The sequence below is a fragment of the Peromyscus leucopus genome, chromosome 17, assembly GCF_004664715.2.
Source record: "Peromyscus leucopus breed LL Stock chromosome 17, UCI_PerLeu_2.1, whole genome shotgun sequence".
NCBI classification, from domain to species: domain Eukaryota; kingdom Metazoa; phylum Chordata; class Mammalia; order Rodentia; family Cricetidae; genus Peromyscus; species Peromyscus leucopus.
The window spans coordinates 9,677,525-9,704,273 of record NC_051077.1 but is presented as its reverse complement, the minus strand read 5'-3'; the positions used below and the strand labels follow the sequence as shown (position 1 = coordinate 9,704,273).

Below are 26,749 nucleotides of genomic sequence, written 5' to 3'. Positions count from 1 at the left end.
CTACCAGTTGAGCATGAAATTCCACCTCTGGCTGAGGAGCTATGATCAGCCATCGCTAGCTTCCCAGAAAGGAATGGTCAGTTCTCTCTAAATGTGTAGCCCATGATGAGTTCCTCATACTCCGGTGGAAGTCCACACATTAAAGAATATTTGGGCAATTGGCTGTGATGGGGAAGAATACACAAAATTGGGTGGGAAGGGAAGGGGAATGGATCTGGGAAGAGTTGGAATAGGAGGATGAATAGGATTAAAATCCGTTATACAAAATTCTCAAACAACAATTAATAAAGAAAAAAAGAAATGATACAGTGTGCAACGGGAACAGAGAGCACAGAGATGACGTCAGAGACCACAGAGATGCCGTCAGAGAACACAGAGATGCCGTCAGAGAAAAAAAAAACAAAGATGCCATCAGAAACAGAATCGTCAAGAACAAGAGATGCCGTCAGAGACACAGAGATGCCGTCAGAGAACACAGAGATGCCGTCAGAGAACACAGAGATGCCGTCAGAGAACACAGAGATGCCGTCAGAGAACACAGAGATGCCGTCAGAGAACACAGAGATGCGTCAGAGAACACAGAGATGCGTCAGAGACACAGAGATGCGTCAGAGAACACAGAGATCCCGTCAGAGAGCACAGAGATGCCGTCAGAGAGCACAGAGATGACGTCAGCACGGTCTGGGATTATGAGCTGCAGAGACGTGGTGAAACCAAGTTCCAAGTGACTCTTAAGTCTCTAGCTTTGGTGGCCAGCTGTGGGTTGGTGTTGTACCTGAATATTGAACAGTGAGGGAGGACAAAAAGATGGTTGGGAATCTACAACTGGATAACCAGTTCAAAGATTTCCAGAGGGATCACAGTCCAAGAGCTGGAAGTCATGGGCTGGAGAATTTTATCTTGTGGATGACAGTTGAAGACCTGAGCGGACAGGCTTGCCTGGAAGTGTCCTGAGATAAGCGACAAAAACAGGGACAACAATATGGGTGACCTGTACAATGGCGACACTAGTTAACATGCCAACAGGATGGGCAACACTAGTTAACATGCCAACAGGATTGGGGACACTAGTTAACGTGCCAACAGGATTGGGGACACTAGTTAACATGCCAACAGGATTGGGGACTCTAGTTAACATGCCAACAGGATGGGCAACACTAGTTAACATGCCAACAGGATTGCGGACACTAGTTAACATGCCAACAGGATTGGGGACTCTAGTTAACATGCCAACAGGATTGGGGACATTAGTTAACATGCCAACAGGATGGGCAACACTAGTTAACATGCCAACAGGATGGGCAACACTAGTTAACATGCCAACAGGATTGGGGACTCTAGTTAACATGCCAACAGGATCAGGGACTTTTCTCAAGGCCCCAATCCTAGATGAAGAGCCCTGGGCAAACAATGGCTGCTGAGAGACAGGGAATCTTTCTCCAGGGACAAGCCCTAACAGGGCTCAATTCAATCCCAAGTGGCCAGTCACACACACACACACACACACACACACACACACACACACATACGCACACAGGATTATAAATTTGAGAGGGGGGTAGTTAGAAAGGGAAGAGGAAGGGGTGAAAGTGATGTAAATATAATATTTGTATAAATTTCTAGAATAAATTTTAATTTTTAAATTTTAGAATAAAAACTATATTTAAAAAGAACCTTTCTTCTCAGGTAACTGAGCACAGACACATCACGGAGAGTTATGACTGGTTGGGACACAGGCAATAAATATATAAATGTGCTTATCCAGATTGCCAAGGTCACATATAGTAAAATAATCTGAAACACAGAACTAGCAAAAATGTTGGCAAGGCATCACTAAGAGTTCAGAGGATGGCTGGAAACCCACAAGTCGGTAACACCAAAAAGTAAAGATTAAAAAGAAAACAACAAAACTTCCATTTGTGGAGACGTCTATAAACTAAAATCTCATCCTCTCTCATGAACATATTTTCTTTATAATGATTTATGGTGTGAAGTGTTATAAGGAATCATTCTAATTCAACCACACATGGTTTTGAAGGCATTTCACCAACTGCCATTTACTCTATCTTTACTCAGTCCCTATTCTAGTACTGAGTACTAATACATGGAGACACATTGCAAGAAACAGAAAATCCGCCTACTGAAATGTACAACTTACACGTTAAAGACGGCTGAAACACCTCTTCTCTCAGAGGCAGGGGTTCACTATTAGTGAGAGCCCCAGAAAACTGGGCTACGTAGATGGTGAACACCACTTAACAGAAAACCTCTCGGCCTACAGTGTTCTTCTTGCATTTCCATTTCTCCAAAGCCGTTTTGGTCTCAGTCTGACACTGCTGGCGAATTCACTGGGAAATCTGGAATAAGTGAGCACGTGCCCCGTGTGTCAAAGGTTGGCACACAGGCCTGCGAGCTTGGATCAAGAACAAAGCTTTCTGGTACGATAAATAAAGAAACGGGAGAGTATTGAGCCTGGTTCTTCTTTCATCCATGCATAGCGGTTGTCATACAGCTCTGGACAGTCTACCCCTCCTGTTCCTGCAGAGCAGATAGTCATCGTTACAGCTGTTCCAAAGGAAGCAGGCTTTCATGTTCAGTAAAAATGGCCCAAGTAGCAGTTCAACAAATATTAACGTTTGAAACTACTGTGTTTACAGCTGTGATTTCCCCTATCTGAAACCTCACCAGCGGGCAGACATCCTGATCCACTCTACAAGAGGGAAAACAATCGAAAGGCAGGATGGGTGTGGCAGGAGGGAGGTCACTAAATAAGAAAAGGCAGCTATTTAAGTGGAGGCTGGCTAGTCGTTAGGCCACTGGGCTGAAAGGATTTATGCCACTTGTAACAAACTTCAAAAGAAGTAGCCCATTTTTTTAGGCCCTTTGTTTAGTTCTTACTGCACAACAAAGCAAGTTACAAGATCACTCCTATAATAGTTTTGCACACAGCAGCCAGCAGCAGAAGACTCCTCCCCTTTGGGAAAAGCTTCCAGATTCCAAAGTTGGAAACATCCAGTGCAGTGTTCAAAATGCATCATACATTTGCCTTATTTAAATTGTATTAGTGGTAATAAGCCAATAGAAAAGGGATAACAACAAGAAACGTCAGGATAAATAGCTTCTTCCTAATGAGTTACACACACACACACACACACACAACCTCTGAGTGAACTAATTCCCACAAAGTTACACAATACAGTTAACAGAAAGTATGTGAGCAGTGGATACTGCCAGTTGGGTAAAGGGTCCTGCAGCTTCTTCGCCTTAGATGACCAGCTTCTCCACACTAAGTGTACTTGTGGTTTCATCCTCTTCGTTGGAGCCGAAGTATCCCGGGAGGTCCAGCATTCTCTGCTCGGCCTCAGTGAGGCGGAAAGAGGTATTGTCATAGAAGGCGAACTCTGGGTGGATGGGGAAGCTCTGGCATTTATCTTTTCTGAAGTGAGAAGGGCTAAGCTGACTGACTTTCTGGTAGCTGTCTTTGGGGAAAAGGGGCGAAGACTGCTTCCTTGAAACACTCCTGTGACTGGGGGACGGTCCCCTGTGAGCTCGGGGAGGCTCCTTTTTCTCAGCTCCTGCCACCGATCCTGCCTGGCGATCTCCCGAGTCCGGTTTCCTCCGGGGATGCCCCACCGTGTAGGATTTAGAGAGGGGGCCCAAGGGACTGCTGGTCCGGCCTGCCCCTTGGAAGTGTTCTGATCTCTCCGGAAGCAGGTGAGCACTTCGGCTGGGCGGTCTCCACCTATCCTCGATCTGGTCCCAGGTCCGCATCCGGGAACTGTAGGCGGGGACCTGGCGGGGAGTCAACGCCGACAAGCTCCTCTCCCGGAAAGGACGGGACTGCTTGGTTTCGTGAAAACTAGCCGTCCTCCTGAAGAGGGAACTTCTGGAGTGGCACCTCTCCGATGAGCCCTCTCTCCCGACAGTGGACCTCATCTGCGACTTGCGGATCAGGGTCTGGCTGGGACTGACCGCGCAGCTGGGCGGAGGCACGATGCAGTCCAGCCTGGAAGGGGGTCTTTCCCCGGGGCCTGTCACAGGCTGGTCCACAAATGGAGACTTGATTCGGAACTTGCTTGCTGCGGCGGCTGCGGCGGCGGCTGCGGCTGCTGCTGCTGCTTCTTCGGGGCACTCCAGGTCTAAGGGAGGGCTGGCAGTGGCATCCACGACAGTGTCCGTCAGGGGACTCTGAGACACGTGGTACACTTTGGTGGTCTCTGTCAGCCCTTTCTTCTTCATCTCCTTCAACTGCTGCTGGGCCAGGCGGTAGCTGAACAGGGGTGGGATGATCTTCTGAGCGTTGGACTGGAAGCTCTCACTGCCGGAGGCCTCGTCCTCAGGAGCCGCCGGCGGCGGCGCACTGCACCTGTACGTCAAAGGGATGCCCGTGTCGCCTGGGCTTCCCCTGGGTCCGTCACCCGCATCCGAGAAGCTCCCACGAGCCTCGCTCAGCTCGCAGATGTTCTCCTCATCCGAGTTCTTCCGGAAGCCTGGGAATGGATGGAGTTGTGTCGAGCGGGGGTGCTGCATTTGGGGGCTCTGCCGAACCTCCTCCAGAGTGTGATGAGCACGGTGGCAATGATGATGAACAAGCACAAGGATATCCCTGTGACGGTCACGACGTTGTTGGACTTCACGGGACCCTGGGGTGGAAGAGGTGATGGGCCTGGTGACCGGAAAACTTGAAAAAGAAAACAAAGAAAAATATAGTTAAAACACATGTATTCTCTTACGTTGATTTCTCTGCATTTTGGGGCCAACGTGGTTGCCTCAGTTATCAGAGCAATTAGAAGAAAGGAAAGAACCAAAGACTTGGATTCCTGATGAGAGCTGAAGGCATACAAGGTGACCAGTAAAGAGAAAATCCGAAAAAAAACAGAGACCACAGAAGGCAGGTGGCCGGGGAAGCCACAACCAGGAGACTTCTGTGCTCAGCAGCTCCTGCCGAGACCCTCCCACACACACTTATGAAGATGGGAACATGGGCTACCTGTAGTTTAATGTACCCATGAGAGGCATGTGGGCAAAGTCCATGAGTAAAACTCGAAACCAAACATACATGCTGTAGGTAACTGTACCTAAACTTTCACAATTAGCAAAACTCGCTGAGGCAAATCCGACTAGTAGCCATGAAGTCCATCACATGTCCCATTCTAATATCTAGACCCCATCCTCCTGAGCAGGAAGAAGCTGCCCACATTTCTGTTCTCAGTCGTCACTGCCCCTCCAGCCTCCGCATGGGATGACTTGTCTTCATATCTGAAGTCTCGACCATGTGTGTCCCACAGTCGAGATGTTTTACGAAGATGCAGAATCCCATGGAGTCTCCCGCCTGTACTGCCGCCAGACACCTGGAACCCGGATGCTGACTGTTACCACCTAACCTCACTGTGCCCCCACCCCCACCCCCACGCTGCCTTAGTCACTACCCACTATCTAGGGCCTTCCGGGCACCCGTCCCCTTTTCTCTATGGTATTACTCGGTTTCGCCACTTCCACCTGCTCCCAGGGTTTCCCTCGGTTTCTACTGTTCTCTAGAGCACACCTGATTACAAACTCCTCATACTCCTCCATCTCCCTTCAGAGGGAGGCCCACTTGGCCTCCTCATCTCACTTGAATCCTGTCCATCCCACAGAGCAACTTTCCCCAACCCTCTCAGCTGGGATCTGTTACATATATGTCTTGGTTTTAATATTTGTGTATGTGTGTGTGCATGCACAGGCACACACACGCACGTATACGAGCATGTGCACGAGAGAGAGAGAGAGAGAGAGAGAGAGAGAGAGAGAGAGAGAGAGAGAGGAGAGAGGGAGAGAGAGGGAGAGAGAGCCCTCATAAGCCAGAAGAAGGTTCAGATGCCCTGGAGCTGGAGTTAGAGGAAAAAAACTTCAGACCTCTGCAAGATCTGATTGTCGACTTGACATGCTCAGGGAGAGGAAGCCTCAACTGAGGAATTGCCTCCATCGAATTATCCTGTGGGCATGTCAGTGGGAGCATTTTCTTGGTTACTAATCCATACAGGAGGGCCCAGGGCACTGTGGGCAACACCATCTTTGGGCAGGTCTGTATAAGAAAGGTAGCCAAACATGAGCCTGGGAGCAAGCCAGTAAACAACATTCTTCCCCGTTCTCTGCTTCAGTTCTTGCCTTCAGATTTCTGCCCTGGCTTTCCTCAATGGTAGATTGTACTGTGTGAATGCACCCTTCCCCACCCTAGTCTGAGGCAGGAGTCCATCCTAAGTGAACCTACTAGGCCTGGGAATTCTCAGCTGCTGCACCCAGGGTCTGAGTTAAGGCGGAAGAGAACCCGTGGCTGGGCAGGCCCCTGCCTCTGCATTCTGCCCTGTCCAACCACAGCTCCCCACAACCTTTGTCCACGGCTACCCATAAACACTGCGGCAGCTGCGCCTCTGCTGGCATCTTTCTCACACCCACAGGGGACAAGTGTGCTCCTGGAAAATGTGGGTCCACCCACCCAAGCTCTCCAAGCTATCCTTCCCCGAGGGATCACCTCTCTGACCAAGCATCCCCAAGTGTCCTCTCCAGCAGCTCCTTTTTTCTCAGCATAGAAACATGTGCACACTCCCCGCCCCCACAATGCCACAGCCAATCACACTCCTTGCCTTCCCCGCCCTGATTAGCAGAGGAGGCGTTCACATTTACTGACATGCTGCTTGCCTATCATCAACTTTGCTCCCTGCAATAGTACAGTTCTCCCTATAACCATGAATGACCCCCTAACAGTCAGATGTACAGGTCCGTCCTGCAGTACTATCTTCCGTTTTGTGACTCAACTCCCCGGTTCGTTTCAAGGACAGCGACTGGATTCTGTGGTCAGCAGAACTGCATATTTAACATAGATGTAACGCCCTTCTAAAGGATGAATCCAGCGCCTTGGACATCTGAGGGCTCTTATCTCTGAGCTACACCCCTAGCTCTTTCTCCTCCTCCCCAAGCACCTGTCCCTTCTCCCGATATACCTAATTTTAAGGGACTAGAGTTTCTCCGGCCATTCGGTGGCCAGTATGAGAGCCCCGGCTTTCGATCTTCATGCCTGTCACTTGCCACATGCAGGGACTTTGCATCCCCCTCTCCCTGAATCACCTAAGGCCACCAACTGAAGCTGTCACTTGGGTCTCTGAAAAATCCTTGACAGGCACTCTTTCCTCCACCTACCCTTTTCATTTGTATCCGTGTTACAGCCAAAGAGGCATCTACAGCACGGGTTCCCACCGCTGAGGCCCCCCGGGACACTTTTTGTCCCCTCTCGTCCCAGCACACCCCCCTCCAGCCACAGCGAACGCCTCACAGTTCTCGGGTCTCTGGCTGAGCTGTTTTCTCCCACACCTTCAGTCACTGCCCCTCTATCAAACTCCCCGCCTATCTTCTCACCTGGGGGCACATTCTCCACCCTCAAACTTCAGCTCAAGCGTCACCCGCTTTAAGAACTGACTTGTCCCCAGTATGGATTTTTGACCCTGCATGCTTCCGTAGAAAGCTGTGGGCACCTTTATCGTTTCGGGCTTTGGATTACATTATGTTTCTCTCTGAACCTTCCAGGCGGCTATGTCCCATTTCAAGACAAAGATGGATCTTGTAAGTAAATTCAATAGATTCCTGATCCTAGTCACAGTTCACTGTAACCTGCACACAGTACCCAATAAACATTAGTTTAATCAACTGGTTCAGCCATTCTTAAAAAGAATGTTAGTAAAACGATCGCGATTGCATCAGACGGTGTGAACCTATCACAGCAACGGACGCCTCCCACTCTTTTGTTGATGTATTGGTGGCACAAAAGCATTTCCTTCCACAGCCAGACAAAACTCTGGATCCTCGACTCAGTGAAAACAGGTGGTGAGAGGCTCGTTCCCTGGTGTGCCGCCTCCGTTATTGGCCATGACCGCCGATGACAGTGTGTGGCAGCATTCCCACCACCCATCACAAAGTGCTCTCTTTGCTATTTCACTTTCTGACTCTGGCTGGCAGCTTCAGGGAAAAAAACAAAAAACAAAAAACCACAGCTGGAAAAGAGTTTTTCACAGCTGCTGGTCTGGCCCATCCTGCCTTATCTAACTCTTCCTGCATCTCCTGAAGTGAAGGAGATGCCCTGATGCTGAGCAAATCTTCACATCTCTAGAGAGTGACTGACTGACTGACTGACAGACAGACAGACAGACAGAAGAGGAAGAAGCAAATACATGGAAAGTTCATTTTATCCAATTAAGCATTTATCCTGGGCCTTGGTGTACAGGAAGGGGCATCTTTATCACTCAGCTGTCTTGTTAAAAATGTGCTTTTCCAGACCCCACCTAATATAATGAAAGTTAGATGCCAGAACATAAAATCCAACCATATTTGCTCAAAAAACAGTTGCCAACTTCACTTGCTGATGTCTCTTCCAGAAAGTTACGCTGGCCTGAATAGAAAGGCAAAGTAGTTAAGATTGGCCGCTTACTATGATTCCTCATTTTGTGACCCTGGGAGGGCACCTCCATGTGCCCAGAGCCTTCCTCCAAAATGTGCAGGAGAGAGTGTACAGTCGTCACTTAGTATCTTAGGATTATCTCCTGGATGCTTAGGGATATCAGCCTCTGTGTGTGTCTATAAAATGGTGTCATATTTGCACAGAATTCACACACATCATCCTGCTTTTGAAGACATTTTTAGGTCACCTCTACTGCCCAGGATCATACAACAGTTGTATAACTAGTTGTCACACTATATTATTTACAGAATAATGACAGGAAAAACATGACTGAGACTGGCAAGATGGCTCAGCAGTTAAGGGCAACTTGCTGCAGACCCTGACAGCCTGAGTTTGACTCCCAGAACCCACAGGGTAGAAAGAACAAACACCTGCAAGTTATCTTATGACCTCTACACAAGCACCATGGCACATGCATTCACTCAAAAGCTCATGTGCATGTGTACATGCAAAAATTTCAATGTTAAGAAAGAAAAAAATGTCTTCATGTGTTCAGGACTGATGCAATTTCTTTTAGAGAGTTCAGGACTTATTAAAGAAGATCGAGCAACTGAGGGTGGGAAGAAGAGCCTAGGCTAGTGTTGCAATAAGAAGACAAAGTGGAGAATAACATTCTTCAGATGCTAAAATGAAGGACACAAGGCCTACAGTACTGGCTGGAAATACAAAGTAGCAAGAAGACCTTCTCCACAGATGGGGACACTGGGAGAGGCTGCTGGGTGCCTATGGTCTTGGCTAAAAGGTTCTCTGAGGTCCAAACAAAGGGAAACATTTAAGGCATCCCAACCCAGAAGGACAAGGAACTAAGGATGCTGTGGAATCTGGAAATTGAGAGTATAAGAAAGTAGGAATTTCATCTAAAATTGACAGAGGAATTTCATCTAAAATTGAAAGTAGGAATTTCATCTAAAATTGACAGAGGAATTTTATCTAAAAGTCAGGACCTCAGCAAAAGCTGGCCAGCTAACCAAGCAGCTTCTCAGGAGGGGGCTGGAATAAGAGCACTGACCCTTCATCACCATAACTGTGAGTAAGTGCCATTCAGCTTCACAGAGGAGGCCAACCTGCCCCAGGCAAGTGAGCATTTCCATGGACCACTCACATCAAATACCCTTGAGTACCTATCAGGGTGGATCTCGATGATACTCAGAAAATGCAGGAAAGTCTAATCCATGGGGATGGCAAGAAGAAACATCCCTGCTTCCTCCTCCCAGACAGAACTGGCAACAAACTTCAGTCACTGAAGAGGAAAGAAACAGGGCACCCTGCTTCATTTTGACAACTGATGGTCCACACACACCCTTTGGACAACCTCTGAGATGATGGGGGAATATTCAGGAGAGATGTTTCTCCATAGGAGTTTTTGTTTCATTGTGTTGTTTTAAGGTAGTAGAGAAGCAGGGGGAGAAATCACGACCAGTTGGGCGCGGTGGGAGACCTGCAATCCTAGCACTCCAGGTGCTGAGGCAAGATAAAAACTCAAGACCAGCCTGAGCTACAGAGTGAGAGCCTACCAAAGACAAAAGCTGGTGCCAGCAAGATGGCTCAGCCGGCAAAGCACCTGCTGCCAAGCCTGTGGGCCTGAGTTCCATCCTTGGCATCCACACGGGTAGGAAAGAACGGATTCCTGCAATACTCGCCACCAACTCTTTCTGTAGTTTTAAAGACTACTCAATACGTCTGAATCTTTAGACATATTCCCACGTCTCTTCCCTCACTTCCAATGCCAAATCCCATCACCTCATTGGCAAGTTACCATCCCGACCACCCCAGGTCTCCAACACACGGAGAAGCACGGGGTCGGAGGGTGGCAATCAGAGGGGTGGGCTTCCACCGAACCCAGACTGGTCGCTCCCAGAGGCTCTGGGGGAGTGACGCGGAAGGAAGCAGGAACACCTACCAGCACACTCCTCCAGGGAGCATGAAGAGGTCTCGGAGGACATTCCAGAGCAGCTGGGTCTGGAGGGGAGAGAAGTGAGACACACACGGCGGCGCTCTCGGACAGCATCCCCGCACGTGGTGCTACACTGACTCCACGGCTGCCAGGGTCCCCAAGTTTCTGCAAGGACATAAGTCACGCTTTTAGTGCCAGTCACGTAAGAATCGGGATTTCACTGCACCCAAAGGAAGCCGCGAAACTCAAAGCCCTGCTCTGAAAACCATAGGAGGAAAAACATTCTCATGGATGTCAAAAAAAAAAAAAAAAAAAAAAAAAATCTGGAGTGTTAATCCTCATCTCAAAACAACGAAGAGCGGTATAATCTATACAACCTTAGCCGGTCTGAGCATTCCTACAACCCAGCAGAGAGCTGAGGTCACAGGGCAACAGACCAGCCCACAGTGAAAGGAGAGTCAGCTCCCCCACCCCCCATGGAAAGAGGGGCTGCAATACTTGTTTGCCTGGGCCAGGATCCAGGACCCACCCACACACGCTCATCAGACAAAACACATCTAAAACGTCTTGAGTTGCTGAGAGTAGGATGGGAACACAGTCTCTGGGGACAAGCTAAGAAGGGGCATTTGTGCCCACATGCATCCTCTTCTCCAGGGATCCCGCCAGAAGGACCGAGGTCAAGTGTAGGACTAGACAAAGTCTCTTCACAGTGTGTGTGGAAGGACTAGGGTCACAGTAACAAAACATCCAACCATATAGACCCTTCCTTCCATCTTCTCTATGGAACAATAGCCTCAACCACGGAGGAAAATGCAGCAAAGCAATCATGCTGAGAGCATTCATTGAGGCCAGCTGTTGTGACAGACTTGGGGAAGAGCTGAAAATGTCCTAGGCCTACACTATTTGAGGTCTTTCACTACTGCATGAGATCATAGAGCCTGCCTCCTCCCTGGCATTCAGACACATAGCCCTTGCTTCAGATGAAAGAGAACCACAAGACAGTTAGTAAATTACGTACCAAGTAGTTCAATATTAGCAGTTAGTAATACCTCCAGGTTAGTAAATTCCCAAGTCCCAAATAACAACAGTTTGGTGCCTGAGGAAGGCAAGACCTAGAGGTGAAAGCTAGAGTGAAGGCTGGCAAGACAGTTCAGTAGACAGTGGTGCTCGCTACCAAGCCTGGAGATCTGAGTTCAAGCCCCAGAATCTACACACAAATCCTACAGGATGGCCTGATTTCCACCTGGGTGCCAAGACTGAAAGTGGGAAGAACAGAAACCTGAAGAAAATCCCTCTGGCCGCACCATGTTTCCCCTAAACACAGAGTAACACCGACACATACTGAAATCTTAGGTTCAGTAAGGGTTGCCGGAGCAACAGGGACAACCCAAACACAGCCCAATTCCTTACCACATTAACCCCAAACCCACAAAAAATAACCTATTGAAAGCAGAGGTATACCTGTTTCTGGAAATAAATTACATTTGCCTAGATGTCTATAATTTCAAATAATTCTGAGATGCATTAAAAAAAAAACAAGAAAAAATAATAATAAAATCAGACTCAGACATGACTTAGATATTAGGTATATTGGAAATGAAATTCAAAATAGCCATGACTAATGTGTTAAATTAGACACTAGTGAAAAAGTCAAAGAAGACACACACATACGTGAAAATGTACCACTACTGTAAGCTTACTAACTGAAATGCTAGAGCCACAGAAATACAGTGGCAAAGATGAAGAAAGCCTTCCACCAACTCCCAGTATGTTCAACACACTTGAAGAAGATAAGTGTGAATATAGGTAACTAGAAATAACTCAAATGGAAACACAAAGGTACTTCTGAGTAGACTATGTACCCGAAATAAAGCACGTGGTAGGAGCTTGACACACACCCCAGCCCCGCCCTGTGCAGCAGTGTTGGGAGGTTCGACCTAATGGAAAGTATTTAGGTCCTAAGGGCTCTGCCATCATGGATGATGCTAATTCACTTCATCCCAGAAGACTTGGGATGTGTACTCTTTGGGTTTTTCTGCTGCTCCCCCTTCATGACAGAGCAGGAAGGTCCTCACCAGATGTGCAATTCTAGACTTTGGCCTTCCCAGTATCCAAACTTAGCAATAAACCTCTGTTCTTTATAAATTATCCAAACTCAGATGTTCTGTCATTCTCTTTAGCATAAAACGGACGGAGATAACAAGGGGGAATGAGATGGGTGAGAGAAGTCCAAACAACCGTGGGCAACAGGAAGACATCAAGCAGGATATCACACATGGACTTGGAATTCTGGAAGGAAAGGGCGGAATAGGAGAGAAAAATTATTTGAAAGGATATGTCCAAAATTAATTAAGATACTAAAGGACAAATTCAAGATGCTCAGAAAACATCAAGTAGGAAGACATACAGAAAGAAAAAGATCTTGTAACCTACTGCTGCCACTTTGCTAGACCAGATTACTTCCTAACAGCATTCTAAATACTTGTCTTTATACCCACAGAGAAGTGTCGATCTCAACCTCCATCAAAGAAGCTTGTCTTTGTAGAAGATGGAGACCATCCCAGAAAACCACAACTGGTCATAATGCAGAGAACCATGAGGTGCTCAGCCCCAGTAGATACATCTACAACACAACTCCTGCACCTATGGTTCAGGGAACACCATGGAAGATGGGCAGAAAGATTCTAAGAGTCAGAGGACCAGGGAATCTGTGAGATTGCGTCTCTTAGAAATGACAGGGAAGCCATGACCATGTTATCACAGCAGCATGGCTCCCTAAACAAGAGCTGAATGATGAAAACGCTAATAGACATGCTAATGGGAAAAGAGGAAATCCTAAGGACCCCAACCCTAGAAAAAGAACTACAGGCAACTAACAATGGCTAAGAGAAGAATTAGTCTTCCCCAGAGAAGGCCCCTAAGGTTATCCAATACCAGTCAGTTGGCCCTGACATCATATACACATAAGCAAAACTAAACAGATTCAACAGATTGTATTTGTATATTTCTGTGTATATATGTGGGTGCGTATGCATATTCAACAATAATAATCAAAGAAAAAGAGGCCATGAGCCGGGCAGTGGTTGCGCACGCCTTTAATCCCAGCACTCGGAGCAGAGCAGTGGATCTCTGTAGTTCAAGGCCAGCCTGTCCCAAAGGAGTTCCAGAAAGCACAAAGCTACACAGAGAAACCTGTCTCGAAAAACCAAAAAAGAAAAAAAAAAAAAAAAAAGAAAAAGAAAAAGAGGCCATGAATTTGAGATGGAATAAGAGGGAACAGAAGGGGTTGGAGGAAGGAAAGGGAAGAGAGCAAATGGTGTAATTAATTATACTTTAATTAAAATAACATCATTAAGGAAAAAACCCAAACTGTTTCTCAAAGTAGATTGGAGGCAAAGATACACACACACACACACACACACACACACAAAACTCTAGGACAATCAACTAAAAATATTTTAGTGTATAAATCACAAACTCTCAGCATGGTTAAAGTAAATCATAAAAATCTTCAATTAATCTACAAAAAAAGAAAAACAAAACAAAGATCTAATGGAAGATTTATAACCTCAGAAAAATAGAGTTTAATCAAAACATGTAATAATAATACTAAACATCAATTGCATAAACATACCAATTAAAAAAACAGAGATTGTTAGATTGCATTAAAAATCTGACATGAGCCGGGCAGTGGTGGCGCACGCCTTTAATCCCAGCACTCGGGAGGCAGAGCCAGGCAGATCTCTGTGAGTTCGAGGCCAGCCTAGGCTACCAAGTGAGCTCCAGGAAAGGCGCAAAGCTACACAGAGAAACCCTGTCTCAGAAAAAAAAAAAAAAAACTGACATGATTCAAGTGTGTGTGTGTGTATGTGTGTGTGTGTGTGTGTACATGTGTGTGCTGTTTGAAACCAAGAACTTTATATATATAAACACACATAAATATGTATAACACACATATAAAAACATGTAAGTCAAAAGGAAAAGGAAAGAAGAAAATATACTTCGTGAACACTGAAAGGAAATGGAGTGCCTATCTTAACAAAAGACAAAACTAGCCACAGAACTGGGGACATAACCTGGATACAGAGGAACAATGTGGGATGAATGATGAGTCAATTTACTCTTAACAATCCTAGCAGCAGACCCACCTACAAACGGAACTCACAATACACACAAACTCCCCCTAAACAGCTTTCTTCCCACTCTTCCAATACTGGGATGAAACCCAGGGTCTCTGGCATGGTAGGCCACTGATCTACCATTGAGCTACATCCTCCAGATAAAAAATGCTGTTGATAAATTCAGACTTCCTCTTCAAAGTAGATACGAAATCACTGCCACACATAATAACTTGTTTCTTATTGAAAATTAATCCAAACCACTTCTCTATCAATACCCACCCAACCCCAGTATCTATCAGATCCCACCAGCACCACATATCATCCTCTATATAATAACATCTCTTCATGCATTGTGGACAAAAACTTCTAACACAGCTACAGGTACACAAAGCACTACAAAAACATGAGGAAAATTTGTAGGGCAGATGTGTTCTCAGGGAGACAAGTGGTGCAATCTTTGGAGTGAGTCATGGAATATGAGTTCGTTAAGGTAATTAAGGCTCTGAGGATTTTCACAAGAGTATGAGCAGTATAAATGAGTATCATGGCCCAACATCAACTGAGATGTGGTAATGATATTCCATACAGCGGTCCAACTGAATACAATATTGGTTCTGTGCCTCCTGGATCACACTGTAGTCCTGTGGAGGAACAATGAACCTTGTCTACAAGGCTCCAGAGCAGCTTCGGCCACTAGTCCCTTTGCCTATAAGGCTCTGGGAATCTCCTATGACAGTCTCTGTGTGTGTTCACCTAATGTGGTTCATTTTCTAAAAATCTAGCAGAAATTCTACTACTACAAGATTTAAGTAGAAAGTTAGATCAACATACAGTTGATCTAGCCTTTTCTTGTATTTGTGTTTAATACTATGGAAATGGAGAATTACAAAAAATAATAATCCTCTTGTTCCTGTAAGCATACCAATTGAAAGCCCAAGGTTGTTAAGTTGAATTTTAAAAAATAAGACCCAATTATATTCTCTTTAAAAAATGATTCTGACTTTTTGTAAGTACAAGTATAATTGCTTTAAATATATAAAGTCATTTGTGAAATAAAACCAACAATTCCTTTAGTGGGAACCAGAAAAGAAAATCAGTTTTGATTTAAAAAAACAAACAAACATGAATCTTAATGTAAAAACACAAACTCATTTTAAAATGTTGTATTTGAGGCTTAGAACATTTGGGGCTTCGAACATTGGGGTAAGAACACTATCTATGAAAGCAAATGGTCCTGAGTCCAAATTCCCAGCACCCACGCAAAAGCCAGGCATGGCTACCCATGCCTGTAATTCTAACACTGGCATTGGTGGAAGCAGGCGAGTCCCAGGAGCTCACTGGTCAGCCAGCCTACCTGAGACTGAGCTTCAGATTCAGTAAGAGACCTAGTCAAAAACAGTAAGAAGAAGAAGAAGGTGGAGAGCAATAGAGGAAGATGTTGGAAAGGGATAGATGACCGAAAACACCGGCTTTCACACAAAAGCATGTGCACACATCTGCATCCACCAGCCTCACACATATGCATGCACACACATCCGCATCCACCAGCCCTCACACATGTGCATGCACACACATCCGCATGCACCAGCCCTCACATATAAGCATCCACCAGTCCTCACACATATGCATGCACACACATCTACATCCACCAGCCCTCACACATATGCATGCACACACATCTGCATCCACCAGCCCTCACACATATGCATGCACATATATCCGCATCCACCAGCCTTCACACATATGCATCCACCAGCCCTCACACATGTGCACCCACCAGCCCTCACACACATGCATGCACACACATCCACATCCACCAGCCCTCACACACATCCACATCCACCAGCCCTCACACACATTCACATCCACCAGCCCTCATACACATGCATGCACACACATCCACATCCACCAGCCCTCACACACATGCATGCACACACATCACATCCACCAGTCTTCACACACATGCATGCACACACATCCACATCCACCAGCCCTCACACATATGCATGCACACGCATCCACATCCACCACACAGACACTGTGCTGTTTCCCCTTGAAAGTAAAATCATGGCTCAAAGAACCACAAAAAGTAAACATTTAAACTATCTTTTAAATCTGTTTCTAAATCAAAATAACTAAATTGGAATTAGCCCCAGCTCAACTAAAGCAATGATTGAATTTACGCAGGAAAAACATTTAAACACCTTAAGCTTCAGATCTCTGAAGATATGAAACAACTTTGAAGAAAATACTCTAAAATGGGAATCTATTAGATATCTATAGTTCACACATTGCACATGAAAAGCAAGATGACCAGTATTCTAAATAGTTGTTCTTTGTGAATGAAAGGTTGTTTTGTTTGGCCCTCTGTAGATGTCCATAGATACATACATACTTTAAAGCAAGCTTGTTTGGCCAGGTAAAATGCCTTTCCAGCCAGCACAAGAGATACCAATTCTGAATGAGCAAAATTTGTCTGGAATGTGATAAGGAAAAAAAATGTTTCTGACTCTAAGACCGTTTGAAGGACAAAGATGATGAAATATTGACATTTCTAGGACATCGTGCTCTAGAGACCAATGTAACTAAACAAAACATGCTCAGAAGAAACCCTCAGACGTGAGGGAGAAGCAGGGACACCTGAGAAAAGCAGTTGCATTCCCTCTGCACAGAGCAAGGTTCACTTCAGTTGAACAGTGCTCATCCTTGGATACTGAACATGCAAACAGTTACAGGTCTTCCAAAAGGGCTACACAGTATAGGATGAATGAGGAAGAAAAACAAACAAGCAAACAAATAAAAAAACCAGAATCTTTTTCAAGCTGAAAGCTTTTTTTGTTTTGTTTTGTTTTTTTTTTAGACAGGGTTTCTCTGTGTAGTTTTGGTGCTTATCCTGGGTCTTGCTCTGGTAGCCCAGCCTGGCCTCGAACTCACAGAGATCCGTCTGCCTCTGCCTCCTGAGTGCTGGGATTAAAGGCGTGCGCCACCACCGCCCGGCTGCCCAAGCTGAAAGCTTTTTATTGTCTTACAGAGGAATTGGCATGGAAGGCAATGGCAGAACATGGTAAAGCAACTCGTCGGGCTTAGTCCACTCAACCTTTGGTTTTCACTTGTTTTGTGGGACTGGGACTAGAACTCAGGGCCAACACTCCACCACTGAGTGATACCCCCAGTTGGTAGTGTGCTCAGCTTTGTGCTCTGACTCTTCACTCAAACATCCCGAGCCAATGACTTCGCTTTTCTGTGTCTTCAGTTCCTCACCTATAAAACTGACAATGTAATGAGCCTAAGTTACAGGATTATAAGGCCCAAACCGGTTAACAGTCACAAAGAGCACTTAGTCCCGGGGGCTAATGAATCATGTGAAGACCACAAGGAGTCCCTTTTGGCAACATACAGAATGTACTGTATCCTTGGGTCCTAAGACAGATTTAGAAGTGGAAAGAGGCATAAACACATTATTCTATTTTCAAAAAAAAAAAAAAAAAAGGACTAACAAGATTCAGTGAGTCAGTGATTCAGAAGCCTGACAGTGAGGAGGCTGGGGAGAGCTGCGGTTTGTAAAGTGCTGCTACAGTCACATCAGGACCTCTCCCCAGCATCCACGTGAAAAGCTGGGGAGTCCTTTCTCAGGAGCCCCCCACATTGTCTTTTGTTTGAGACATGATTTCTAACCAGGTCCTGTGGCCTCTCGATTAGGCTGGCCTGGCTGGTCAGGAAGTCCCAGGGATCTCTGTGTTTTCACCTCCCCAGGTTTTCACCCCACAGATGAGTGTTCATGGTGCTGGAAAGTACTCTGCACACTACCAAAAGAGAAAGCGCCCAACAGCTACAAACTCCTCCATCTACAATGGTGACCTGCCTGCAAGACACGCTGGTGCAGTAGTGGTACAGAGCTTGTGGGAGCAACCACCCGCTCTCTGATTGGATCTAAGACCCACTCCACAAGATAAACCCATATCCTGTGTGGGTAACCAAGAACCTGAGGCTAGATTGGCCAGGGACCTAGGGGAAAAACCAAATACAACTGTTCTGCTAAAGGGTTATTGTAATAAAATGACTCCTAATGACATTCTGCAATACTCATAGGTCAGTGCCTTGCTCAGCCATCATCAGAGAAGCTTCCTCCTACAGCAGATGGGAACAAATACAGAGACCCACAGCCAGACAATATGCAGAGAGTGAGAGACCTTGGAACACTCTGTCCTAAACAGGATGTCTCTATCAAATTCCTCCCCTCAGGGCCCAGGGAACCCTGCAGAACAGGAGGGGGAAAGACTGTAAGAGCCGGAGGGGATGGAGGACACCAAGGAGACAAGGCCTTCTAAACACAGCAGAACCGATGCACATATGAACTCTCAGAGATTGAGGCAACGTGCACCGGGCCTGCACGGATCTGCACCAGATGGGGTCCTAAAACTGAAAGGAGAAGTGGACATATGTCTCCATCCCTAGCCCAAAAGCTATCTCCAATTGATAACCACTTGCAAAAGAAAAAGTCAGTTTTCTCCAAGACCATTCTTAAGGGTAGGCCCTAGGCCCAGAAGTAGATGGCCAACAGAAAACGAATTCAACGGCATCTTAGAGGTTCCTTGTCTCATAATGTTAAGTCGGGGCATTTGTTTGTTTGTTTGTTTAACCTAACAAGTCCTTTGAATTGTGACTTCTGGTTTTGTGTTTTTATGGGATTCCTGTGTGTGCAACCCTGTGTGGGTCTGAGTCCATGTGTATTTCTTGTGCTTTTTCTTTGGCTCTATTTCTTCTGTTTGTTTTTTCCTATTCCAATTTGTTTTTGTTTTATCTTTTCATTTTATTTTATTATTATTCCTTAGATGCCTGCTTGTTCTCTAATGAGAGAGAGAAAGGGTGTGGATTTGGAGGGGAGGGGAGGGAGGGTGGAACTGCGAGGGGCTGAAGGACAGGAAACCATAATCAGAATATATTGTATGAAAAACATCTCTTTTCAATGAAAGAAACTATAGTATCACCCCCAAGGGTCAAGGACCATCCTGACAGAAGGGGTATAAAAACTGTAGGATCCAGAAGTTGGGGAGGACAGACATGAAACAGTATCTTTGGAATATGCCATGACCTCTGCACTCGGAACTCACAGTGTCTGTGGCTGCCTGAACAAGACCACCATGGAGTGGAGAGGGACTCTGAGCCTCCATCACTAGCTGAAGAGATACTGACAATTAATAGTTTTTGAGGGAAAGAGAAAACCTAAAGAAGTTATGTGAATCTGATGGCCAGGACAGATATATGGTCCCCCAGCTCTCAACAAGTTCTCTGTCCCCAGAACTCATAGCCACAGACTCAACCAGCTATGGATAGGAAGCATTCAGAAAAAAGTACTGCATCTCTACTGCAATGCACAGACTCCATTCTTGTTATTGTTCTGCAAACAATGCACCATAACAACTACTTACACAGAATTGCATTGTACTGTTTCGTGAGTAACCTAGAGATGACCTGGGGTTGACAAGAAGTGCTGTGTAGGTGTTATGTGAATACTATGCAATGTTGGTATCTGGGGGCCCCAAAACCAACCTCCCACAGAAACTGAAAGATGAATATGCTTTAAATTTTTCACCAAAAAAATAATGCTAATTGGTATAGTCTGAAGAATGGATCATGAACACCACAGTTCACCTAGATCGTATTAATTTTGATTACATGAAGGCACTGATTGGATTTTTAAATGCTGAAAAATCTTGATACCAACCTATATTTCTCTGAATTAGCATACACTCCTTCGCAGAAAAATGGCTCTTCCTCGAAATTCCAAAGTTAAAGCAGTATTTGTTCTTCCCCACATCAAACAAAGTGCAGTTAAACACTGTTCTCCTCTCTCCCAGGGACAGGCTGTTTTCAGCCAGCTGAAAAGTCCTCTCCTCCGGGTGTCTCGGGGCCTCTTTGTAAACAGCGAGCACTCCTTGGACAAAGACACAAGGCGGTGGCAGGACCATCACCTCCACCACAGACTCACACGTGACTTCCGGTGCCATCGTCAATGTGTATCCGAATTTTTGGGCCAGGTCAATGGGTCCGGTAGAAGTAATGACTGAGTCTTGGCCCCAAAGCTTCAGCGACACAGTGGCATAGGCTTTCACCCCAATGGGTGCACAGCCAAACTCAACCCACTGACCTTGAGCGAGTTCTGTCCTTTTGCTGGCTCTGATCTCCAGCGGCTGCCCCCTTGTTCCTGCCTCAGGAAGACTGTCAGTGAAAACCACGTCCACCAGCATGTCCGGCTTGTCCGCTGGAAACAGGCAGAGCGGCTGGGTGGTAAAAAGGCCCACTTGGAAGGTGCCTTCTGCGGCCTTGGCGGTCCTGTTCAAATCGATGTGAAAGACAGGCCATTCCACCTTCAGAAAGGCACTCTTCTCCCAGCAGGGAACTTGAGTGCTGTTGTCCGTCACTTCTGGAATCATTACGAACCAGTAGTCACCCGCCTCCTTGAAGTAGAAGCACTCAAACTGGAGCGTCCCCTGGGACTGGTCGGTCAGGAGGTGCTTTGTGGTCAGAGTCTGATTGGTGTTGGCCGCCCACAGCATGACAGACACGTTCCTCAGTGTCCCGTTAACGTCACCGAGATAGCGGAAACCCACCGACACTGTCCTGTTGCTCAGTGCCACGTGGACTGGCTCTCGCAGGAGGAGGTACTCAGTTTCTCCAAGGACTGAAAGAAAATGGTCAGAATTGCATTTTAAAGGGAGCGCTTGAGTGGGCCTATCAGTGATGTGATGAAAATGGCTTCTCAGACAGTAGAGACTGTGGAACCAAGCCAAGGATATCATAACGACACAGCAACTAAGGGGTCGAGCACCCAGCTCGTTCCTTTCTAAGAGCGCTCTCCGATATTTCATTGCCCTTACGTTTCAAATGGTGAACAGTGATACGTACTCCGAACTCACAACATTCAACATCTAACCGCAGTGAATAACTATGAAGGTAGAAGAATAATTGACCATCCTCAGGCTTAAACTTCAGGCCCTCACATTTCTTACTTCAATCATTTTCTGGGGTTCAGAGAAAGTTTGGTTTAAACGGCACAATACACATGGCTGTAGGTTATTTAAAATGCCAGATATTTAACCTCTCTTCAAAGTGATTATTGTCCAATGTTCAAGATAAGCACTTGGGAATTTTTACCAGTAAAAGAACCCGTGCCCTCCACTTGGGTGAGGAGGAGAGTTTTAGATGGATGAGAGATGTTATTTATTTATTCTTTGTTGGTCATCCACAATAGTATGAACATTTCTGAAATAACTAGGCATGTCCTTGGCAACTTCAATGACATGGCAGCAACTGGTCCTGGCACCGATAGAGCAGATGACTACTAATTTCCCAAGTACCATTCAGTTATGATCAAGCATATCTTTTAAAAAGAGACCCAGCAGGGCAGCTGAATGGTACAAAGAATGCAGACACCTAAGAATCTTTGTTTCCTTTCTGAGCTGGATCCAAATACATATCAAAGCAGGCAGGATTTGGCAATGTAACAGTCAGCTGGCCCATGGCTGGGTAAGACATTATTCCATAGTGAAAGAACTGCCAGGACCCCTTTTCATTTTGAAAAATGTTACACAATTAAAAATGTATTATTCTTATTGTATATACCCCATCCACATATTGTATATGCATATTATATTGCACATATCTAAAGGGGCTCATATTTTTGTTTACACTTACCATCTTTAAACTTCCCTTATCTGTATGTAATCAGTGATGACTAGAATCAGCACATAGATATATCAAAACATAGATATTGTACCTCATCTGTTTCCTACTTGAGATTAAAATAACATATATAAAACGTGGATAGATTTGAATACTTGATCATACTTACATATATATATATATATATATATATATATATATATATATATATATATATAACAGGATAAAGTTTGCTTTGTTTTGTTTTTCCATTTAGGGAAAATGGAAGTTGAAGACTATTCCTTTGCATCTGGAGACATGTGAGTTGAGGAAGGTGTTCACTAGTGCCCAAAGAGCCTGTCACACCATCACAGGCCAAGGAAGGGATTAAGACTGAGACAAAAGCAATTTTAAAGATGTTTCGCCGGCGGTGGTGGCACACACCTTTGATCCAGCACTAGGGAGGCAGAAGCAGGCGGATCTCTGTGAGTTCAAGGCCAGCCTGGGCTACAGAGTGAGTTCCAGGAAAGGCACAAAGCTACACAGAGAAACCCTGTCTAGAAAAACCAAAAAAAAAAAGATGTTTCAAAAAATTTTTAAGTGTGTGTGTGTGTGTGTGTGTGTGTGTGAGAGAGAGAGAGAGAGAGAGAGAGAGAGAGAGAGAGAGAGAGAGAGAGAGAGAGAGAACGAGAACAGTTGCCTACAGAGGCCAGACACATTGGGTGCCCTGGATTTCAGGTGGCTTAGAACCACCTAACACAGATGCTGGTAATGGACCCAGTCTCCTTACTCGCTCTTAACTGGTGAACGATTTCTCCAGCCCCACTAAAGTCAGTTTACTTTACATTTGAAAGGGTCAGGACTGTTTTCTAGTGCATCTTAAGACTAAGAGGCACATGTCAATTCATTAATGTCTTAGTTAGGCTTTCAATGGCTGTCATAAAACACCATGACCAAAAGCAACTTGGGACGGAAACAGTTTATTTCAGCTTATAACTGAATAACTTATGCTGGTGTTTAGTTATTTGGGGAAAATAGATCTATATCAGAGAAAGTTTGGTTAAATGGCATAATATAAGTTGCTGTAGATTATTTAAAATGTAAGATAGCTAACTTCTCTTCAAAGTTATTATTATCCCATATTCAAGATAAGCGCTTAAGAATTTTTAGCAGTAGAAGAACTGGTGTCCTTACGTGGGTGAGGAAGGAATTTTCAGGTGGATGAAAAAAGTTATTTATTTACCCCACAATATATGAACACTTCTGAAATAACTAGGTATGTCACACTGCATCACTAGAAGTCAGGGCAGGAACTTAACACAGGAACCTAGAGGCAGGAACTGAAGCACAGGCCATGGAGGATGCTGCTTACTGGTTTGCTTTTCATGGCTTGCTCAGCCTGCTTTCTTATAGAACTCAAGACCACCAGCCCAGGGTTGGCACTGCCCACAGTGGTCTGGGCTCTTCCACATCAATCATTAATCGGAAAAAGGATCTACAGACTTGCCTGTAGGCCAGTTTTATGGAGGCGTGATCTCAACTGAGAGGCTCTCTTCCCAAATGACTCTAGCTTGTGCCACGCTGACACAAAACTAACCAACAGTTACTAACAAGAGTGGGACTGTTTTGTTTGCTGTGTTTTGTTTTGAGCTAGGATTTCATGTAGCAATCCTCCTGCCTTCTCCATTCCAAATGCTAGGATTACAAGCTTGCACATGCCAAATGATGCAGATTCTCTTATAAATGACAGAGACTGTCAATGAGGCTGACCAGATTCTGGTTCAATGGGAGCCAAAGAATGAAAACAATATACATGTCCAGATGAAAAAAGGAGAACAGAGCTGGGCGGTGGTGGCGCACGCCTTTAATCCTAGCACTCGGGAGGCAGAGCCAGGTGGATCTCTGTGAGTTCGAGGCCAGCCTGGTGTACAGAGCGAGATCCAGGAAAGGCACAAAGCTACACAGAGAAATCTTGTCTCGAAAAACAAAACAAAACAAAAAAAAACAAAAAACAAAAAAAAAGAAAGAAAGAAAAAGAAGAAGAAAGAAAGAAAGAAAAAGAAGAACAGAGAAGCAATGGATGGGTCCCTGTGGAAGTAGAAAACAGAAGATAGGTACTGAAGGAAGAACTCACCACCATACCCCGGAATTCCTATTTGTTTGGACGAGAAGACGCTCTCATTCTAAAAACTACTATCTGGTCCTACTACATCCTGACACTACTCTAGTGGTTTTTTGCTTTATTTTGTTTTGTTTCTTCTGTTCTTTCATTTTCCCTTCCCCCATTTATGACAGAATTGAAAGTAACTGGAATATTCACATAAGCATGTGTATATACACACATGTGGATAACCCATACTAATAGATTTCATCTATATTCAGTAGATATGAAAGGGGAAGAAAGAAGTACGAAAGCATCATTTTTTGCCAGGTATGGTGGCATCCACCTTTAACCCAGTGATTGGAGGCATGCGCAGCACATCACAGGTAGCCAGGGCTACATAGTAAGCCCCCGTCTCAGAGAGAAGAGAAAAGGGAGGGAGAGGAAGTATAATGTTTTCATTTATTTAGTAGTCGTGAAGCTTTTGTTTTTGTTTTTGAGTTAAAAATACGTTTAGATTGAAATTTGAATCCATCAGGCAAAACCCCTGAGGTACAGCATTTCCTGAGAAGCCAGGGTAACAGCCCTGTGGCTTCAAGATAGTTCAGCTGACCCACTTGACCTCACCCCCACGGGGTCACCAACATCAGTGCATTGATCTCCTCCTGACAGCAATGGCTCCATGTGTTCCCACCGTACTCACCATAGTCACAGAGCACCACCAGCAACAGATTTGAAAAGTCCTTCAACATTGGTTTCATTCTGATCGGTAAAATCCCAGGCCTTTAGTCTCCTCATGTCCTTTCTCACATCACAATTGTGGCTTTTTTTTTCCCCCAAAAGCACCTGAAATTAGAAACTCAAAGTTGATGACTCCAGTTAATGTGATTCACAGAACCGTAAAAAGCACCGAAGGCGTTTGTTCATAAAACCACAAAGTCAGGGGCTGGATGGGTGTCTGTGGTGAAGGGCAGGACTACTCTTCCAAGAGGCCCTGAGTTTGGTTCCCAGCACCCATGCTGGGCAGCTCACAACCCTGGCTAACTCCAGCTCCTCTTCTGGCCTCTCAGGACACCTGCATACATGTGGTATACACTCAAGTAGGTACACACAAAAACATCCATAAAAATAATTATAAATATAATAAAATAATAAATAAAATAAAATAATGAAAAATAAGAATAATTTTTAAATGGCAATGCCATTCTAAGAAGTCAAATTGTCTAGGAGGCATTAAAAAAATATAGAGAAGTGTAACACAAATCTTAAAAGGTCTTATTAATAATAAAAAAAAAAAAAAACAGAGCCAGATACTGGGGTGAAAACTGAAAGATCAGAGAAGCAGAAAGAAGCCAGCCACATTCTTACAGCTAGAAAATCCTCAGCCCCTGTCTTCCAGAAGACCTGAGTTCAATTCCCAGCACCCACATGGCAGCTCACAACTGTCTGTAACTCCAGTTTCAGGGGATCTGATACCTTCACACCAATACACATAAAATAAAGTGAGAGAAAGAAAGAAAGAAAGAAAGAAAGAAAGAAAGAAAGAAAGAAAGAAAGAAAGAAAGAAAGAAAGAAAGAAAGAAAGAAAGAAAGAAAGAGAAAGAAAGAGAAAGAAAGAGAGAATGTAAGAAAGAAAGAAAGAAAGAAAGAATGTAAGAAAGAAAGAAAAATTCTTAGCCCAAGAGAGAGCTATTTCCTGTATACTCACGCCTATATACCTTCATGTGCCCTGCCATCTTACTTCCTCTCTCTGCCCAGCTACATCACTTCCTCTTTCTGCCCAGCTACATCACTTCCTCTTTCTGCCCAGTTTTATCACTTCCTATCTGTCTGTCCAGACCTCCAGACCTCTATGGTTAACTAGCACTGGGATTAAAGGCGTGTGCCACTACGCCTGGCTCTGTTCCAGTGTGGTCTTGAACTCACAGAGATCTGGATGGATCTGTGCCTCCCGAATGCTAGAATTAAAGGCATGTGCTACTATTGTCTGACCTCTATGTCACGGAGGACAGAAGGAGCACATAATCCCAGAACAGTTAATCAGAAGAAAGGAGGGGGAACACCACAAGAACAAAATAACAGGAATTAATAAACACTGCTCAGTAGTAACTCTCAATATGAATGGTCTTAAGTCCCAAATAGAAAGACACAGAATTACATATTGGACCAGAAAACAGGCTCCATCTTCACTGCATTCAAGAAGCACACCTCGCTATCAGAAACAGATGTCAACTTAGGGTAAAAGGATGAAAACCAATGGGATCATGAAGCAAGCAAGTGTAGCTACTTTAATACCTGAAAGAAACAGACTTCAGGCCAAAACTAATCAGAAAAGACAGGGAAGGACACTGCCTACTCATTAAAGGAAAATTCACCAAGGGGATATTTCAGTTTTAAACATTATTGCACCAATGCACCACACAAAAGGCACTCAGTTTCATAAATGAAATATTACTACAGGTAAAACCACATGTTGACCCTTT

General features: G+C 45.0%; 1 protein-coding gene across 1 annotated transcript in view; it reads right to left on the bottom strand.

Annotated features, from left to right (window-relative positions):
- Nucleotides 1–1,612: 1,612 nt before the first annotated feature.
- Nucleotides 1,613–26,749, bottom strand: part of Thsd1 (thrombospondin type 1 domain containing 1) — a 34,258-nt gene continuing 9,121 nt past the window's right edge. Inside the window, 5 exon segments of the mRNA XM_028860944.2 lie at nt 1,613–4,496; nt 4,499–4,681; nt 10,389–10,547; nt 20,229–21,185; nt 24,970–25,112. Of these exon segments, the coding sequence (XP_028716777.1) occupies nt 3,265–4,496; nt 4,499–4,681; nt 10,389–10,547; nt 20,229–21,185; nt 24,970–25,027 (2,589 nt within the window). The 5' untranslated portion in view covers nt 25,028–25,112 and the 3' untranslated portion in view covers nt 1,613–3,264.